Source organism: Eucalyptus grandis, chromosome 8 (assembly GCF_016545825.1).
Source record: "Eucalyptus grandis isolate ANBG69807.140 chromosome 8, ASM1654582v1, whole genome shotgun sequence".
Lineage (NCBI taxonomy): Eukaryota > Viridiplantae > Streptophyta > Magnoliopsida > Myrtales > Myrtaceae > Eucalyptus > Eucalyptus grandis.
Genome location: NC_052619.1, coordinates 73,516,476 through 73,537,421, shown reverse-complemented (window position 1 = coordinate 73,537,421; position 20,946 = coordinate 73,516,476). Strand labels below are relative to the sequence as shown.

Sequence of the window (20,946 nt, the reverse complement as noted above, 5' to 3'; positions counted from 1 at the left end):
CAACGAGAACGGCAGCACAGTCTCTCCATGCTTCCCTCGTGTCTTCATATTTTCCTCCGTAAGATGCAGTCTTCTTTTCAAACCAATGACTCCTCTCCTCCCAATTGGCATTCAAACACGTCCCTGTCTGTCTGAACCTTGGCACGACTCGTCCAAGCGACAATCACAGAAACGCACGACCCGTCGATGTTTACCATATTTTATAAACCAAAGTAACTGCTCTCTCTCTCTCTCTCTCTCTCTCTCTCTCTCTCTATTTGCTTTAGTCCTGGTGGAGTGGGTGGTCGTGGTACTCCAATAGGTTCTCATTCTGTCAAACCCATTTCCCGGTCAAAGTTCCAAAAACTTCACCAACTCTCCCTCTCCCTCTCCCTCTCTCTCTCTCTCTCTGTCTTTCTAAAACATGGAGAAGAAGCAAGGCCAGCTGAGCGAAAAAAGAGAAGCAAGTCGAGCAGAATGATCGAATTCATCAACGGAACAAGGTCGAGAGGCACGACAAGTCCCCGAAAGAAGAAGTGCTGAGGCTAGCTGCGATCGCGGTCAGCTTCGACATGAGGCTGAGATCGTCGGACATGCCCGTCCACATGCAAGAGCACGCCCTTCGCTGCACCCGATCCTTCCTCGACTCATCTCCCAACCTCCCTCCCAACAACACCCACTTGGCTCGTGCTCTCAAGAAGGTACGTCAAGAAAGACGTGATTTTGAGCGCCAAGAACGAGACCCTGTGCCATGAAAAAAGACGTGATTTTGTGCGAAAAGAACGAGGCTTTGCGCCGCTTCTTGTTGATAAACCTTCGACAGAAATTTCATCGTTTCATGGGCTTGTCTGATTTATCTGTATCGTTTCTTTAGTTAGTCCATCATCTTTTCGCCGTCTTGAATTTTGTGTTATTGCAGGAGTTCGACTCGGTCTACGGGCCGGCGTGGCACTGCGTGGTGGGGAAGAGTTTCGGGTCGTTCGTGACCCACTCCCCTGGTGGCTTCCTCTACTTCTCTCTCGACTCGCTGTCCGTTCTCCTGTTCCAGACGGTGGTCCAAATGGTCACGGAACCGGCCAAGTCGTAGATGAAATTTGACCCGCTTCTTCTCGTCGCTATAGATTCTCGGAAATTTTTGCCAATCGCCCAATCGAATTGGATCAGTGGAAACGAGGAATTTTGTAGTTTTCTAGGGAGATTGCTTTCCACGGGATTTCTGATTGTTGTGCTCGCTGCTCACATGCGATACATGATATCTGCTGTCATATGAGAGGGGAATGCGGTATTGCATGTATATGAAATACGATTCACGTGCCTTTTTTTTGCCCCCCTTCTCTTTTCGTGCCTTTGCTTTAGAAATTAGCATATTCCATTTTTGGACAGTTATATTGCATGTTCTTGAACAACGCTCCTCCAGAAGGGAACAGCTCTTGAGAATTTAGGAGGATCATGCATCTATCAATCCACCCGGCCTTAACAAAAAAATATGCTTGATGAAATAGGTACCTGCACATATGTCCGGATCTTGCCATTGACGAGTTTCCATGAAAGGGTGTCTCATATCCTCGATAGATACTCGAGTACGAATCATTTCTAGGTGGCAATGATTCGATCTGCTGTATGGGAGTTGCTATTGTTTTTTGGGAATCGCCGTGAAAATTTTCCCGATCGGGCTCGTCATATCAAATCATCTTCGGGAGTTAGTGTGGGACCGACAGAGAGGTCCTCTTCTTTGACTAGTCGACGGGCGTGCCCTGTGGTTTTCTTGTTTTTCCCTTTCGAACACGCAAGCCATGGACACCACATCTAACGATTTCGTTTCGTCTCCTACGGGCTTTCGCAGGCCCTAGGGCGAAGCAGTTTGAATTAAAGAAAGGGGGGCGAAAAATGGGTTGTGCGTACGTTTCGGTTGGTCTTCCCTAGATGGATACGTTACTTAAAATAGGGGCATTTGCTATTTTCTCGCTCTTTCTTCTGACTAAAGTCTCGACCCGTCTCAGGCTCTCAGTTTTGTGATTCCTGCTCCATTCCAAAGTCCTCACCATCCTCGCCTCTGTTCCTGCGTTGTCTATCAACAAGACCGAGCACTGTCAAGGTATTTTTTTTTCTTCTCGTCTATTGCAATGACCGTGACCCCCGAGTCTCCAATTGAAGAACATGACGCTTGTCGTGCTATTCAGGTCACAAACTCTACAGCTTATTACTCCGTTTTGTGTACTTGACCCAAGCGAATGGATCGATCATCACAAATTGTGTCCGAGCAGGGATGCTATGCCATGGCGCTGAATTATTTTTTCGTGGTTTTATTTGCGCGGGAATGCTGAACTGTAGCCCCTCCCCGTTTACACACAAAGCAAATAAGGCTCCATGGAATCACCAAAAATACATCGGCTCCTTAAACCAGGGTCTTTTAGCTCGGTAATGATAACACAATGGACTAATTTTTAAGTCCTGCTAGGTCGGTACACATGAAAATTTCGCTCGCCAAGGCACAATCAAGAAGGCGAGGAGTGGCCAACATGGAATATCTGCAACGTTCTCCATTTTCTTGAACTAAGATTTGATAAAGTTCCAGTTTACATCTCATTCTTAGTACGATTCAGAGATCTTAGTTTGGTAATTTGTTGATCTTCCGCCTCGCATCCCTCCTAGGGAAACAAAACTTTGCCTGCTTTACATTTCTTTGGACTTCAGAGTACACAATTTTTCGGGCAGCCATAGTCCAATTAGATGCAAAAAGCCAAGATAGCAGATCGTCTGCAAACGAAACTGTCCTAGTGATCGATGTAAATAGGAGGCAACACAGCCTTAGTTATTGGCTCAAGTTTTCACCAAATAATGGCATTGCCATGATAGGTGAAACATCCAAATGCTGATGAGCCATGTCTCCTATATTTGGAGTGAAATTCCAGTACAAGCCTGTCTCTTCTGTGTCGCCAGGGCCTCCTCGACTCAATTTTGTGGGACGACTAGGAAAAAGCGGCCTAAGAAATCTGCAATTTTGAGTCCTCTTTCGACAATATAGTCCATCGAGGTCTTGCCGCCGTTCCATCTTGTCTCTCTTATCTCCATGCCCGCAACAACATCGGCCTCATCTTCGTCAGCATTAGTACCGCCACCGTCGCAATCTTCCTCCTTGTCATCCTCATCGTGTATGTCCTTACCAAGTAATCCTCCCCTCGAGTTAGTCGAGGCTGGGCTTGGACCCCATTGCCTGTCCCGAGTCGGGAGGTTTGGCTCGGGTTCCCCGAGGCTAAGCTAGGACCTCGGTGCCCATACCCAAGTCCCTTGAGGTAGGATCTAAAGCCTTCGTTTAGAGAAAAAAAAAAAACTTTTGCATGCATCAAGAATTGAAGCATGGCCTCCCTCAACGCGGTGGACAACCGGGACTCAAGCTAGGAGGCCGCTTCGAACGGCCACGGACCTTCTACATTTGTCTACCTGAGAGACGGATTCGACCATGCCCCAAACACGGCACCGCCAAGGAGGCACGTAAGAGGGCAGAGACGAAAGGCAACGAGCCCTACAAAATCGGCGGCATTTACGTGGATGATTTTGTGGAAGCGCACTCCATCAGGTATTTTCCTTCGTCTAAACATATGCTTCCCTCTTCCTGCACTGATCCTAGTTGAGCACTCAATTTCTATCGTGTGCCTTAACTCTGTTTACATGAATGGATCCACTCGTATATATCTCGATTCTAGTAAGAATCGCATTAAATAGTGGGCACGATTCGGCCAACTTTCTGCTCTATTTCAATTCGATGAAATGGTCGAAAGATCGATGCGCTTAAAAAGTACAACGCTCGCACGCTCACTCGCTAAAACAGTCTCACTAAAACTCGCGAATTTCCACAAGTTGGCCAGCACTGAGTTGGTAAACAGAACACGACGCTGACGAAACGAGAAACAGAGAGAAATATATTTCGAATCTCATTTTCTCCTCTCCCGAGGCGCATCAGAATCGCCATCGTCTTCGTCGTCGTCGTCGCCATCCTCATCGTCGTCGTCGAAATCCTCCCAACCAACAGCACAATCGCTATCGAAACCTCCATCCTCAGAACCGAAATCGTCTTCCTCGTTCTCGTCCTCAACCTCCTGGCGCCGACGCATCTCGAGCTCATCTCCAGCCGAGAGAAGGTACTCCCTCCCCAAATCCCTCCTCCGATCTTCACCACCGACGAGCGACGATCGGCCCAACAAATGAGGAATCGACGCCGTCACCTGCCGATTCACATCGGCAAACAAGGGGTCCCAGAATTGGCTTTGGCCGAGGACGACGCCGCTCGGGGCAAGCAAGCTCTGGTCTTCGACCGTGGCGGTATTCGGCCGGCAGAGCAGCGAACTGCGGACGAAGCGGGCGAGGCCTTGCCGCCGTTGAAGAGAGACCGAGCCACCGGAGTCGCCATTTTCGGAGCTGCGGAATGGGAGTACAGTGACGGCGGTGAGTCAACTCGATCAAGAGCTCGGAGGCGAGTCGGGGATCAAGAGCGGTTTATATGGAGGGGAAGGGTTTAGGGTTTAAGGGGCTGGGCGGTTCTAGAGACTTCGTTCCTGAGTTGCCACGTGTCTGTCCTGCGGGCCCCGACTTCGGCCCGCATCCCGCCTGTTTCGGTTCCCGCCGCTCGCTTGGCCAATCAATTAGTAATAAATCATTTCTTCGTATCGGTGTAGATAGTTTCTCTCCATTAATTAGTAATTCTGATACTTCGTGACTAGACGATATTGCGAAATCAATTTTTTTTGCACAGTGCCTGTGCCTTTGTTTGTACCACAGAATTAAATGGACGCAAAGGGCACCTTTGGTCGCTTGATAATAATTATCGCTTTTTTTCTTTTTTTTTGGTCAGAACAATAATTTATCAGTATAGTTCGTAAAAGATGTTGCAAATCACTTTCTATATCCCAAATACCAACAAGAATACTAAAATATTAGAAATCTTGCAACACAAGCCTCATTACCTCCAGCGTTTCGGTTCAGAGTTCGATCCCTCAACGGCCAAATCTTCATGCTGCTTGATTATCGCTTATCGCCTAAACCTTCCTTTTTATTAGCCTATGCTATACTAAATAAGGTCTCAAATAGGATCATGGCTGCAGGCTGCAATAAATAAAATAGAGAGAGAGAGAGAGAGAGAGAGATTACAGAGAGATGAAGCTATACTTGCATTGTCAGAAAACCTTCACTGATTCCTACCCTTTTCCCTAAAAGAAAATTGAGCTCAGAGATGAAAGGATAATCAAGACACGAACGATGACTCTCAGATATTAATTGAAGGAATGGAAAAGCAGATGAATTTGCAGCGCTCAGATCAGAACCATCTGCATATACAAGCTACTTGAAGAATGACAATGCAACGGATCATACAATCAATCACGAAGCAATCATCAAATTTGTTAGTTACATGCCTGGCTTTGTCTCCTAATGAGATACTCTTTACTGGATCTGCATCACAACAGACTGAGATCATTTGCATAGCGCAGACAAAGAGCCTTGTGCACACTCACATTAATCAGCCTCAATAGAACAGTCACCATTAACTGCTCCTCCCAGGTTATAAAAGGATACCAGACTCACTCTCTTTTCCTGCCTTCCAAGCAATGAGAATGCACGATGCACAAGCGCATCCAAAACTAGCAGTACATATGATTTAAGAATTAAGTAGCCTAAACAGAATATGAGCTAACAAGAAGCCTAACCAAACATTTAATGGAAGTTTATTCCCAAGAATCAGAGACATCTCTGCTTATAAACACAAACTGTAATAGATCAAATGACCAACCCAACTGTGGATGGGCGGCGAGTGAAATCACTCCACTAAAAGAAAATCAACTCAGAGTATCTGTCACAAAAGAAAGGTATAATTGCCATAACCGGCTACACATTCATCATTTGAGAACAAAATGAAAAAGCCGTGGGTTGTGTTAATGTATCGATTTAAAACTCCATCAAAATGCTGTTTATGCACTTATTTTCAAATCCGATCTCCGTAAAATCATCCTAGTATGCAGTCTCTATCAGCTAAATGGATCTCCACTTGTTGTCAGTTCAAATCCCATCTCAGTTGAACTCAAACTTTAAATCCCTCTGCACGGAGGCATGTGAGATGAGCCTCAATCCATTTTTGCAAGCATCTTCACCATGCTGTACGATGCACTCATCTCTCAGCTTCTTTGTTTCAGGGCAAGCACAACAGATCTTCTTTTTTGGCTTTGACTCGGGTGCAGTTGCTTTTACAGCAGAAACTTGGTTTGCTGTGAACCTGGCAAAAGCCAAGGCTGAGGAGCCATTTTCCAAAGGAAACCCTCCCATCCTCAGTACACTTGGAGACTATGCCTGCTGATAAGAATCGCAGATGAAAAAAGAAGGAAGAAAATATACAAACAATTAGAAAGATGAATGAAACTTGAGAAGTATGTGGTAATGAACTGCCAAATTATCAGCTATACAGGCACAAGGAACACAGGTTTCTCCTTGTCTTTAAATGAAGTGAAATAACAAACATAAACATAAATTACTGACATTCGTCGATATTCTATTGACATTCATCGATAATCAATTTTCACCTTCAGTTTACTTCCAATAAATATCGAGGCTGATTAAGTCGCTGAACTCACTTCACCAGGGAAGCTAAATTTAATACCGAAAATTGAGCATAAGAACCAAAGCAATTGACAAGCACACTTTTACAGGACATTTTCTCTCAAACTCTTGCCTCGGTGACTTTCCACTTTAGGGACCCCATGCTCGATTCGTTAGGCACACATAAAACATAAGGCCATGCAAGAATCTCGTTGTTAGATTGTTTCCCCTATCTCTTTTTATTTTCCCATAGAAGACACAAAGCAGATACCAGAGAATCACCTCTAAGCAGCCAGATATAAACTATAAACAGATCGATTAACCGGTTGAAGCTCGAACGGATGACCCAAAAAAAAATACTTGACATCCCCATCCACACGATAATGGGTATTCGTACTCCAAACGAGTTCAGCACGAAGCTAAAAGAGGAATTTACACAAACACGTAACGTGCATCTTGAACCCGAGGCGAGTCAAATCAAGCCCGAGCGAACAGAGGCGAAGGCTTGGTGTGCGTGTGGAAGAAATCGCCAAGGGCGCAGCAATAAAAAAGAAGAGACGACCCGGGATAATTAACAACGAATTGAGCAAACGATCGTCTCAAACGACAATCAGACCGCCATCGTAGACGGGAGAAGGAGCAACAAAAGCGAAGAGAGAGAGAGAGAGAGAGGAGAGGGAGAGGGAGGGAAGGAAGGAGGAGGGAGGAAGGAAGGAATCTCACAATTTGCTATGGCAGGAGCAGAGCTGTCGGGGGAGGCAGCCAAATCGCAGGATCGCAGGATCGCAGGACGCAGGATCGAGAATGAGCAGCTACAGAACGTTCTTCTGCAGAGATTTCGCTGGTGCAAAATGGGCCACGTCTTTTTTTGCCTTTTCAATTGGGCCCTCTTTTTCTCGACCCATGACAATTTCTTTTAAACTAGATTTGAGTCTTGACACTAGATCTGTTGTTTCAACGGCTCGTTGGAATGCATGTAACTTGCGATTTAAGGCCAGTCGCATCCTCCGTTCCTAAAGAGATCCAAACGTTTTAATCTGGATGAAATTAGTCAGTAATTTGCGAAATTGGTATATTAAATACTTTGACCGGACTCTTTGCAGTGAATCACATTAGTTAGCCTATCCACTTTATTTATCCTTCTACTATTTAATTCTTGAAAAATTCTTAGATAGATAGATATGATTTCTATTAATTGTAAAATGATGCAAATGAGGGAAGAGAACGGTTCCTAATTCCCCTTTATCCTTCCGTAGAAGAGATTCTACCTTCTCATCTATCAACTATCTACATTAATTACAAGAATGCACTTAGATACAAGTATACATTTCCTCTATTGGCCCAAGAGTGTTCTAGACTATTCAAAAAAAGCTTGGGCCCTTAAATCTTGACGGCTCACTTCGTTTTCAGTCCGTCGTGTCTACCTATGAACCGCTGCATTTAACCATCACCTTCTACTGTTCTTGCCAGAACTACATCAATAGCATGTTCAATCAAGTCTAGATTGTATATTGCTAAATTACTTAACGAAAACTCAAAAAGTGACTCGAAAGAACTTTGCGTAGGAAACAGGCCATTTTGGACCCCTATTAAGCACATGCTGTCATATACATATATATCATCTGTTCAGCGAGAATCTGTCCAAAGAAGAGGAATCAGTTTTTATATTAGAGAAGGAGTCGCTCAGATACATATCTCACTTAATCACAAAGTTAGTGCTGCGGTAAACATGCGTTCAAGCTTCAGAGTCGACAGACAAGCTCCAACTGCATCTGTTCTTCACGGGTCTCCAAAAATTCATGCATCGTATCAACCAGAGCAGCATGAATCTCAAGATCGGCGACGAAAGGCCCATCTTGATATTCCAATCTCGGTATTCTTGATGGGAAGTCCTGTTTCCAGTTGAGTTCAGAACTCTGCAATAAAATGGTGGGTTATGTTTTTTCCTCTTTCGGCAATTGCTTTTCTTTTGTTTCTTATCATATTAAACCTTCGATAGGTGCTTAAACACAGAGAATCAGAGAGAAGGGGTATTTATTCCACATATGAAGAAAATTTACAGGCAAAAATTGGGATTTGCATTCAGTCAGCAAGAGCAGTAGCCCACATGAAACGGCTGCAGTATCTGAATTCTGAGCTAAACGAAGACTATCTCCTGATCAGTTCCTTTCACTCCTCAAAGATCATAACAAGAAAAGATGAAAAATCGAAACTTCAGCATCTAAAATGACCCCAGTGAAAACCCGTTCTTGAAACCCAGAATTCACAGGTTACTTCACTTCCTGCTCAGAACCTCAAATGGATCTCCCCAGAGCATCACAACATGATCTCGCCAAGCACCATCTTCCTATTTCAATCCGCAGAAAACTCGATTTCTCTCTTTCTACTGCATCCCTGCGGTTCACTCCACGAGCTAATCGTACTTCTCTCTCCATGAGTACACGAGAAAGAAAACCCACGAAACCGCGAGTGCGATGTCGCCCACGACTTGCTTGGGCCACTCGCCCACGAGCTCCTCGACCTTCCGCTCGAAGCAAAACCTCCACACCGCCATGCCCATGCAACACCACGCACCCCTTCGCGAAGAAGCTCTGGAACTCCCTGTCCTTCACGAACGCCACCATCAGCAGCAAGGACCCGATGGCGATGAGGAGCAGGCCCGAGAACGAGTCGGAGGTCTGGATCAGGAGCTGGTCGTGCGGGGTGGAGCCCTGGGATTTGATGGCGGATATCTCCGTGGAGTAGAACATCATGAGGGCTCCGCTCGTGAGAGCCACCAGCGAATGCAACACGCAGATCAGGAAAAACCCAGGCGAGGCCATCCGAGGAAGGAATCGAAATGTTGGCCTCGATCTCCCTCTGCTATCTCGAACCGAGATTCGATTCCAAGACGAACAGCCGTCAGACCCTACAGCCGTATCCTCGCATTACATTTGCTGGACACGACTGCCAGAAAACCATTAAAGGTTCGATTTGTACATTTCAAGGGCCCCAATCACGCACCAACCAAAAACCCTAGGCACGCTTCGCACACGAAAAGCTATCTACATCAACTCCGATCCTACACCACAACCCGCGATTCGCAATCCCAGCCCACGAAACCTACTGGAAAAACGACCGCGAAATCAGCAAATCCCTATCAATCACCATCCAAAGCTCTCTCTCCCCCCCCCATCAGAATCTGCCCATCTCCTACCGACGAAGGAAACGCAAGAGAAGGGGACGCTAAACGAAAAGGGACCCGAGTGGCGTATCGGATATAAAGGAAGCAACTTTTTCCCCTCTTTTTCTGACCTCGGGGGTTGGCGAAGGGAAGGAGAACGTGAAGAGCGGGATGGGATTGGAAAAAGGCGTGCAGCAGATTTGGATTCACATGTCCATATCGGGAAGATTTGTCCGGAGGCTGAAACCTGATCCAAATCCGATGCAGATCGTACTAATTCGGGATTATTTTATTCGTCGGGGGGCAGGGCCTGTAAGGATGGATTGGGATGGGGATGAACTGGAATAATTTGGTGAATGCGAAGGGCGCTGACAGGTTCCGTGCTCGGCTGGCATTGACCCTGCTTTACTTCTGTCCCAGGCGAATCCATCCAGCCCCGCCTGCCGCTGCACGGAAAAACTGCTCCCCCCCTCCCTTGACCTTTCTAGCAGCTCCTCCGGTCGCGGCCTTTGATCTGATGCAAAAGGAACGTGTCGACAAGATTGAAGCAATTTCGCGAGATCAGCGGCGGGTCGACTGGAATTTGAGGCGAGAACCATCGAGTTTCTGACGTGGGATCGGCTCGGTGAGGACCTGAAGTTTATGGCAAAAATCTTTGTAGGGTAGGGACCGGTGAACATTAGTCAAAAGTTCGAGCCAGATTTATGTTCTTTTACAAATACTGAATTCTAAGCGCTTCTACCTAAAGTCTAAGAACTCAGAAAAGCCAAAGCAAAAGGTGGATAGCTGATTCACACTATGGTCTTGTCTAAAACGTGCTTAACGCAACTCAGAAAATCAATTCCAATTTGCATAAGGCGTAATTAGATTGTAAAAGGAGGATGTTAAAGATGCCTAATTTACGTGCTATTACTGATTACGCAAGGGAATTTTGACAATTTCCAAGTAAAGATTCCAAATTCTGTGTTTACACCACAGGGTGCATACGGCTTGGTAACCATGAATTTGGGGGACAAGGAAGAGCCTTGGGATTGAATATCGAGACATGAATTTCGAATTTGTGACTGCAAAAGTGCAAGCGCAAGGACAATGGGAAAATACTCGCGATACATCTTTCTTTTTCACCATACGTAACCTTACTTGAAGAATGAATTCATCTGTTACGATGCATCCACAATTCATAATTGTTCTGAACCCGTATCTTTTCCTGTTACATGCGTGAAAAAGGGCCCAGAGCAAGAGATGAGGACAAAAGGAATCTCTCTATTCAAACTTCAAAAGTGGCTTTTAGACTTTGCAAATCGCTTTGACCATAACACGTTCCTTTGTCTCGTTTTCGGGCATCAAAGGTGGTGGCCACGAAGACATTTTCCCTATTGTAATTGTCTCTATCTCGAGCTGTATCCATTTGTTCTGTACCCTGACCCGTCGGCAAGCGTTATGCATTATTCTAAACCAGAGGATGACTCGAATATCCTTTAGGGAATAATTAGCTCGTGTCATTACAAGCGATCATGTTTCTGCATCACTGAATCACCAAAGCTAGATTAAAAAATTAAGAGAAAAGACACAAATGGTTCACAAAATTTAATACAACATACGGTGTAATCATTTAATTTTAACCTAATGCGTAATGTCGTCCAAGAATTTTCAATTTATTCGGTATAGCTAATGAATTTTTTCATGCACGTTCAATTTAATCATCGAATTATATGAAAATGTTTAATGCCGTCCCTCAACATTAAACATATTCATATAGTCCAAGAACTAACTCAAATATATACTAAAATTTTATGAACATTTTGAATAAATTAAAAATTTATGGACGACATTACACACTGAGCTAAATTTCAATGACCGTATTAAATAAATTAAATTTTATATTAGATTAAATTTTAGAGATTATTTGTGTCGTTGTCTAAAGAAAAAAAAATGAATGTAATGAAAAGGGGGCGATTCTTGTTTCAGGAACAAGTGAGGAGATACTCGCTTAAGAAATGTGGATTGGGCTCCAGTTATGTCGCGCAGTTTGTCCAACCCTTTTAGTCCATTGGGCTATCTTTGAGCCCATTTAGCAGAGCTGAGCAACCTCTTCATGTCTCGAGAACTTGCCTAAGGCCCGTGTGCTGTTTACATAAAAATTGCGATATTGCTTGGCTGTAACCTTTTAGGGTGCGTTTGGATGGGTATTTAAAAAGCCCTTTCAAACCTTAAAGCCCTTTCACCCCCAAATTAAGGTGTTTGGCAAACTTTTCGAGAAAATATTGGGTACGTCTTATGTAGACAGCGTGGCAAACAAGAAGGCGGAAGGAGCGCGACACGTGTCCTCGTGGGACCCATAAAGTCAGGCGTCTGCTCCTCGACTCAGCGCTTCTTCCTCTCTCCTCTAACTCTCGTCTCGGCTGGTGGCTCGGCTCGGCTGGCAAAAGAAAGGACGTCCTCTCCTCCCGACCTGCACGCTCACGCTCTCTCTCCTGTTAGAGCATTTATTGCGGAAACTTTTCTCTTTCCTTCATTTGAGAAAGAAAATGGCCGTCCGTTCCTCTTTCCCTCTCCATTTCTTTCCTTTTGAATTTTTGAATCTAAAATCCTCTCTCCGCGCTCGTTGTTGCTCCGCCGTGCACCAAGCGGCCGTTCTCCTGCCATCGCCGACGAACCACATTACGGCCGCCGCTACTCCGGTGCTCACTCGCTTCTCTCTTCGGGTTCGTTGCTGCTCCGTCATTCGTTCCGGCGTTCCCAGGATCGCAGATGCAGCACGCGGAGGAGAAGCAGGCCTCTTCGAGCTCCCTCAACGTCGGCGAGCGTCGCCCGCCAAGCGAGACCCGCACACACGGAAGGCTCGGAGGCGAGGTTGCTGGAGAAGCTGGTGCTGAGCTGCCTCGTCGTGTTCGACGCTCCTCTGCCTCCCTCTCGCGACGTCGGCTCTGCTCTCTCTCTCCCCCCTCTGCGAAGTCGTGCCTCTCTTCCAGCGAAACGCGACGCCGACGGCCCTCCGCCTCCGCCGGTTGACTCCGTCGCCCTCGACTTCGACTCCGACGCCGACGCCAACGCAGCCTCCTCCCCTGAACCCGACTCTGACGCCGACGCCCCTTCGCCGGTTGCCTCCGTCGGTGTCAGAGTCCGTCGCCCCCGACGCCGACGCCTCGGCCTCCGCCTATGCGCCTGACACCGACGCCGACGCCGACGCCCCTTCGCCAAGTCCATGCATCGCAGAAAATGGTAATGCCGACCCAACATTACTTATTCAGTTATTTCCTTTTGCTGATGATGGGGAAATTCTCATCTTGGACGAAATTTTCTCTGTCATCATTGGCAATGCCTGGCTGAAACACTAGGGTCAAATCCTCAGTTTGGGTGTGGGTTTCTGTGAATGGATCAGTCCACTCCAATACCTCCCACCAGTTCCATGTGCCACTTGGGCTCTGCCCAAAGTCAGTCTCATTCTAGCTCAGTGTTTAAGGTTGGGCTTTGCCTTTGATATAATTTATAACTTTGAGCCTTGTGGCTTGGGAATGAGGTTAATCATGGATTGGTTAGAAGCAGAAGAGATGATGAAACTGAGAAGAGTTTAGTTGAATCTAATCACTATGGTTTTGTGGGTGGAGGTGTTTGCTTTATTCTCTGTCATCACTCCTGAATATGTTATTTTTTCCTCATATTCTTTTGAAATTATTGTACATGAATCCGAAGGTACTTATTGTTAAGTTTTACAGAAGAAACCTTTCTTTGCAGAGACCAAGGGTGTGTATATTAGGTGGTGGATTTGGGGTTTTATACACTGCTTTGAGACTGGAATCACTTGTCTGGCCTGACAGCAAGAAACCTCAGGTAGTTCCTTTGATCCTTGTATAGTTAGTACGCGTTCTACATTGATACATCCCTGTTGCTGGAATGGAATCGTAAGCTGAACTTGCATATTTGAACAAAGATCACTCCTCTAGACTATAACAAACTGTCTTATAGAAGTCTGTATATTTTGTTGAAACCAGTATGTTGTCATTTGATGCTGCGTATAATGTTCAAATGACTTATTCAGCTTGAGCCATCTTATTAAATTGTGTCACTTTGATAATGCGGTAGGTCCTTGTTGACCAATGTGAGCGGTTTGTTTTCAAGCCAATGCTATATGAACTTTTATCTGGAGGTATGAAGATATGACACTACAGAGGGTGGATCATGATGTACAGCTTTTGCAATACATACCAGGTTCTTTCATCAAGGAAAGTTGAGCTGCTTCTGGGTTACTTTGTACACAATATAAGGAAGTCCAGCAATGCTGAAGATTCTTTCTGTTTCAGTGGAAACTCTGAAGATCCTGAAATGCAGAAAAAGAGTGGACCGACTAAGGGGTTTGCGGCAGAAGATGATGTTGAGACATTTATATTGGAACTTCAACCTGCTTAAAGGGGACTACGAAGTCAAATTCTGGAGGCGGATTTGGTCCTATGGACTGTGGGCTCTAAGCCTTCACTTCCCAAATTAGAACCTTGGGATAAGCCGCATGAGCTTCCTTTGACTGCCCATGGTCAAACAGAAACTGATGAAACTCTACGTGTCAAGGGCCACCCACGCATTTTTGCCCTTGGTGATTCTTCTGCATTAAGAGATTCAGATGGAAAGATTCTTCCAGCCACCGCTCAGGTAAACAAGCAAGAAATGCAATTCATCTATTGCAGTATGATGTTGTAGTGCAACTTTAACATCTGCACCTTTCTTAGTTTTGCTATCTCCTAGCCAATTTTAGTCATTTCTTTCGTGGCCTACCAGGTTGCTTTTCAGCAAGCGGATTCCACTGGTTGGAATCTGTGGGCAGCAATCAATGACCATCCTCTTCTGCCTTTAGGTCTTTCATTTCACTTGTGCCTTTTGTGCTAGACATTTTTTATGGTTCAATCTGCTCGATTTGCAATGCAGTGCCCTTGCTTGTGATCAGCATGCATCTTGTAGCTTTATCTCACCTTCCTTCCCCCAATGACTGTGGTTCTATTAAATTTGGGTGGAGGTAACAAGTTAGCTTCAGTTGCACGTTGACATCCCCCAGTGACAAGGAGCACTTTACTGTTATCCATCACAAACACCATTAAGTATCCTTCTGTGGTACCTCTACTAGTGTGTGGCAACTTTTATTTTTTGTAGATCATACTGGTAGAAGCTTTGGATATGTGACTGGTGCATGATTCTGTTAATATAATTTTCAGGTTTCAAAACTTGGGCGAGATGATGACATTGGGAAGAAATGATGCTGCAATTTCACCAAGTTTCATTGATGGATTAACTCTGGAAGGTCCAGTTGGACATGCAGGTTCTTTTCTTTACTTCTGTCACATTGGTCCTTTGAAAAAAAAATGATGTTAATCCATATATTTCTGCATTTGCAGCGAGAAAATTTGCACATTTGATAAGATTGCCCACGGATGAGCATCGAATTAAAGTGGGAATGAGTTGGCTTGCTAAGTCTGCCATAGATTCAGTCACATCACTTCAGGGCACCCTTACGAGAGTTCTTGCGGGCTAGCAAATCATTTTTTCATCCAAGCTCTACTTTTTTTTTTAATTAAACCATTGGCAGTTTTTACCTTGCTTTGTGGCCACTTTGGAGGAAAAGGAATTTGACAATGGTAACTCACCAGTTGTGCAGGTCTACAACCTGATAGTCCACTTCTAGATAACATGTAATTAGAAGTTCCTATTGAAGATGAATTATCACTGTTATATTCACGATACTCTATGCATGTACTGTTTTGTTTGTTTGGATGGACTATAATTTGTTGATATTTTGTCGGCTACATAGAAACACATAGAAATGAATCATATGAAGAGGGTAGAGAGGAATGAGTGGGCAGCGAATCTACGTAAACTTCCTGCTTCAACCTAATACTAGAATCGGCTGGAGCAATTTGATATGAAGCGAGGACTAAGATTTCTATTACTTGTATTGGTTCAAACTTGTAGCAGTACGATTAAGAATGGTACTTTGGTTATGAAAGATGCGTACGCCGTGCGATGATCTTCATGGAGAACATTCATCGACGAGACAAAAAGAGGTAGCCTTTGGTTTTGCGCAACTGAATGAAATTGCTGCCACGAGTCAGGCATTAGGGGTTGATGTATTGATGCTCAAGTTTCCCCGAACAATATGATCGAGCAAGCCAATAGTTGGGTTGTGTTGAATGGCAAATCATACGACTGGTGAAGATAAAAGGAAATTGAGACCTACTCGTTTTTAGAGGGAATAGAGATTTACATACCATTGAAATATGAAAGTAGATTGATAGATCAACTATTACACGACATCACCGAGATAAATGACAATAGACACATACTTGAAAATTGTGAAAAATTAATGTCGAGACGAGATGTTGGACCTACTAGATTATAATATATAAAAAGTTAGAAAGAGTTGGTTGGCCGTGCTTCTTTTCCAAATGAAATTTAGTTCCATCCACATTTTGCCGGTACATATGGTGTCTTTGGGCAAAATGAAATGGTTTATGAACTTCTCACAATCGAAAAATCATCGAAAGGACTTGATATTGTGAAAGCAAAGGACAAGTAAGACTACATAAATTGCAGGATGTAGAGCTATACAGATGGCAAGTTTCAGAGGATAAACTGTTTTTCCGTTTAGTTTTCTTATTGCTCCTACGCAACTCCTTTTCATTTTATTTTCCACTTTTGATTTGATTTAGTGGAAAAACTGAATGCCAAGTTGCCAAACAGTCTAGCTAAAGGTTTTTCCTAAGAAAATAAAATAAAAAATCAAACTAAAATGGTCACAAAAGTCGCTAATTATTTTGTTTGGCGGAGAAAGTTGGGGCATGTGTAATCTTCTAGGTGGCCCGCCATGGGATTGCCAAGGGCCAAGATGAGCTTACGACCTCTCTACAACTCACTAACACCAAACAAGACAATTGGCGGCTTTAAGCAATTTGGACATCCACATGCTATAAAGGAATTGAAACCTTATATCATTCAAAAATCTAACTATGTACCGCTATACTTGAGATTCACGAGTGTCGGTTTTGGAGATGTCATGAATGCATTTACAATGGTGGTTGTTTATTCACAAGGCAAAAAATCAAAGTAGACACTATTCCTATCTCTCCTAACTCATTTCATCTTCCTGCCTCAGCTAGTTGAAGAATCAAATTCTTAAACCATGATTATTTCATCTTTGTTTAGCAGAAATGAGGACCGGTGGGCTGTTTAAATGGTGCAGCTCGTTTTCGGGGCTTAGTAATCCTTCATCAATGTGATTGCACATTGGATCGGAACCGCAAAGATTTTAATTGCTGAGCGAGAGATGAAATAGTCTTCGGCACTCTGCAAACCGGCTAGTAGCGACTGCTAGCTCTTGCTCCTGTTTTACATAACAAAACTAAATGAGAACTTAAGAAGGGAACTAAATTCAGACTAAGTCATGATCGCCCATTTAGCATGAATAAAACATTGGTAAGTTGATCCTATCAGATGGTTGATGGCGTCAGCAAGCGCAGTGTTGCTCAAAGCACCACAACCCACAGAAAAAAAAAAAAAAAAGTTCGCCTAGTGTGAGCATTTTCTGGTTAAGTTAGTTTAGAAGCACCCCATCGCAACACTGTAAGTGCTTTTTAAGCTCGAAAATTACGTTACATCAAAGGCTAAGCGCTTTGAAATTCTATATTAACCTCTGAATGTCTTCAATGCTACAGTGAAATTTGAGATTTGTTTAGATTGTGCCCTAATCATACAGTTCGTACTAATAAAGTACAAGATGCTGATGCAGCCATCCTATTTCTAACATAGCTATATGTCAATATGAAGATCAAAACCATGCTGCATTACTGGAAAATAATCATTTCATCTTCCTTGAGATGGCTATAAATAAATAACTAATTACCTGGGAGATTGAAGTCATATCTCATAAAAAAGCACCCAAATCAGATGTCCAAACACAGGATGTGAATGTACAAAGAGAGGCATCTCTCTTTTCTCATGCAGATGGAACTCACTCTACATGCAACTGTAACATTGCCACTCATCTGCGTGCGGGGCGTCCGCAAACGCCGTGACCACATGGTTTTCTAATCTTCACGCCGCGCACCTCAATCTGTGCGGAGCGAATCCTACACAAATCATCACCTAGATATGGAGGCTCTCTGCTAACGCGAGATGAGAAAACTGTCGGGTGAAAACTCGTGAGCAGGAGTGTCCTATCTTCAATGAAGGAAGATCACCTTCCTGATCATGAAGAGGAATTATACTGAGGAAACCCGAAACAAAATGTGTTCAAAAAGCTGAACAAGAACAGCAGAGCCCGAGGATTCGATCGAATGAAAAAGGGTTCGGGGATAAATTGGAAAAACAGTGAAAGTTCAAACACTAGCGATGCCTTCATCGTAACGATGCACAGTGCATGCAAGATCAAAACTCCCGAGTTTCGTCTCTCTTCAAGTGCAGAGCACTCTCGCAAGGCTTGTCTGCTCGACTAGAATTGGTAAGGCGCATTTCTACGTCAGTTCAGCAATTTGATATCGAAACTGCGATTTGATATCAAAAAATGCGATACATAAGTCGATTGAGAACTTCGTTTAGAGGGGAAATTGTGAACTTCTCTAGGCGAAGATTCTGGGAGGAAACCTGAGTATTCTGTCAACATGAGTAGGGCGGAGGTAATTTTAAACTTAAGATTTTATGCTGTTCTTATACCATACTTTTGTGATGCAAGACTATAAGTAAACACGAATAATAAAGCACAACTAATGAAACATCCATGGTCAAGTAAGAATTTTTCCAACGAATTGAAGTATAAAATAATTCCTTTATATTCTGAGTAGCGTTTTAGGTGAACGGAAGTGTTTTTACAGGAAAAGTTTATCAGAAGTCCTAAGCCTTGGGTATAAAATCAAATTCCAGGACTCCAAGGAGACAGTAAGATATAATTCCGCACTCATGCAACCGAGGAATCTGGCGAAACTTACCGAAGTTGCTCCCACATACAGAGGATCACTTTACATGTTCACTGCCAGTAGAAGGCTTTCCATCACCAACTGAAGTTATGGTGATAGCCTTCACAGCTGCCACAGCTGAATTTCCCTTTTAATAATCTTCTCGAGCTCTTCAACCTTCTCTAACAGCAATCCAGCATTCCCGTGTGTCAATTGGACCAACTTATTAGCCACTTCCAGAGAACTGCACAACTGCAAATTTTATGCTAAGTAAGAACATTAAATGCCAAAGTTGACTGAAATAGCTAAAACACCCAAGTTCATGTGAATGGATTTTTCGAAAATATACTGATGGTGAATAGAAATAACAAGAACCAAGTCGATGGACGAGAAGGAAAATTACACCTTTCCTCAAAGAAATCATTTCATATAATAGAGAGATGTCTCAAATTACATCAAGCCCTCTAAATATTTCATTCTGTGAAAACTGTATTGGATGGAAATCAGGAGTGCTATCCACATATAGAGGAGGTAACAGAGTATGGTGCAGGAAAATGGCAAGGAAATATGCAATGAAGCATGCATAGTTAGCGAAACCCACCATATGAGCTCTGAACTAACATAAGAGGGATGGAAAAACAGAGAACTAACTAATGCTCATAGACTAACTCCAGCACGGTTTTGCAACAATAAACTGAAAACGGGCTAATTGTTAATGCAGATCAATGAATCATTTCTTAGCCAGGGAACATAACATCATCACCTTTAATGTTAGGGCAGTCCATGAGTGGTCTCCTCTTGCAAGTGCTTCATTCAACTTGTCATAGTTTTCCTACAGGATGACAAGTGGATTCACCCATTCAAATCATTGATAGAGTCAGCATACAAACTAGCAAATACGCAAGGCAGAGTGGCACAATACAATGACATATGATTTGAAAAAAAGTTCCTGTAAATTATGAGTTCACATCATATCTAGGACATTGTTGTTATAGGGTGATGCAGGCAAATAAGTGGTAACAATCATTCAGTCGAGCCAGATGATCAGGATATGACTTAAAGCCAAATGCTCTGTCATTAAGATTCAAGACATCAACAGGATATCAAGCAAATTATGTAAGTTGATGTAAAATTCAGGGACAAAGCAGAGGACAATAACAAGCAGATATTTAACTGATACAGCCATTCATGTTCGACAAGTAATTTATGGGTGTCCCTTGCACTGCGGGGTCTGGGAGGTAGTTGATGCACAAGCAACGAAGACAGCACTCAGAAATTCTAATGCAGTTTGATTCGGATTGCTAGAAAATCATTCAAATCAAAACTCTACAGGACTATACAATCTCGCAATTATCTATCTCCACGTAAGCCTCATCCACATAAAATAGCAGCCGAGGAGGCAAAACCTCATCTGCTGTAAGACTTAAGATCATTTGTCACACTTGCTTTCCGAGACATGGCTCTGAGTCTACGGCATTTGGCTTCCAGCCTAGCTACCTCTTTATGCTCTCCAAATGCTGTTTGCTGGCTGTTTCTGCTGCTTGGGTGCTCAAATTACGCTCAATAATCCTAAGTTCTAGCTCCTCCAACATAGAAAGGACTTTGGCTTTGAGGGCCACATTCTCTTTTTCAGCAGCATCAAGCCTAGGGCGAGATCAGAACATATAACTGAAGAAGCTTCACTCTTGGCTGCTTGAAGCTAGCATGGACATTGGAAAGCTTAGTCTCAAGCTCGGCCTTTGTTGATTCCCACTCACGAGTTTTCTTGACCACAGCTTCTTGGATCTTCTGCTCTTGCTCATTCCTCACCTGTCTGAGCTGCCTCACACATTCCTTAAGTGCTCTATCAAGATGACTGATTCGATCTTCTAGTGTCTAGTTCCTTTGTGTTGCAGCCTCCAGTTGTTTCTTTAGCACCAAGACTTCATTTTCAGCCTTCTCCCATCCTACCATTGAATATCAAAAGGAAAAAATTTACAACGAAGTACATAGGCACAAAAATGCAAATCCGAATGCAATGTCAAATAGATTTAACGCAGGAACGGTTGAAGTAGTTGTCATCCTCAAATCTGAAACTCCATGTGATTTCACTCTTGCTCTGATTGAAAGCTTCCAATCTCCCTCCTACATTCTCTGATATCTTGTTACTATCCTCATTAATTTGCTACAGCTTTGGATATTAAATGCAGACATCGAGAAACTAAATCATTATGCCATGGTTACGGATGATGCTACAGTACTATGAGAATACTATGGACTCCTTATCGTCCAAGATGAGAATTTCCCCATCAT

At 43.7% G+C, this 20,946-nt stretch overlaps 1 protein-coding gene, 1 long non-coding RNA gene and 2 pseudogenes across 3 annotated transcripts; 2 read left to right on the top strand and 2 right to left on the bottom strand.

Moving 5' to 3' along the window:
* The first annotated feature begins 259 nt into the window (after positions 1–259).
* On the top strand, positions 260–1,289 carry LOC104450132 (dynein light chain, cytoplasmic). Its single transcript, XM_010064571.3, has 2 exons — positions 260–680; positions 899–1,289. The coding sequence occupies exons 1-2, from the start codon at positions 552–554 to the stop codon at positions 1,064–1,066; spliced, it is 297 nt and encodes a 98-aa protein (XP_010062873.2). The 5' UTR covers positions 260–551; the 3' UTR covers positions 1,067–1,289.
* A 7,289-nt stretch (positions 1,290–8,578) lies between these two features.
* Positions 8,579–9,858, bottom strand: LOC120286578 (annotated as a pseudogene).
* A 2,617-nt stretch (positions 9,859–12,475) lies between these two features.
* LOC104429857 lies at positions 12,476–15,428 on the top strand (annotated as a pseudogene).
* Positions 15,429–18,807: 3,379 nt separating this feature from the next.
* LOC120287762 lies at positions 18,808–20,658 on the bottom strand. Of its 2 annotated transcripts, none has more exons than XR_005546036.1 (3): positions 20,152–20,658; positions 19,418–19,486; positions 18,808–18,906 (listed from the first exon to the last, which is right to left on the bottom strand). It is a non-coding gene; the product is annotated as an uncharacterized LOC120287762 (long non-coding RNA). The 2 variants fall into 2 exon arrangements; XR_005546035.1 differs by having other exon boundaries at positions 20,061–20,657.
* Positions 20,659–20,946: the final 288 nt, after the last annotated feature.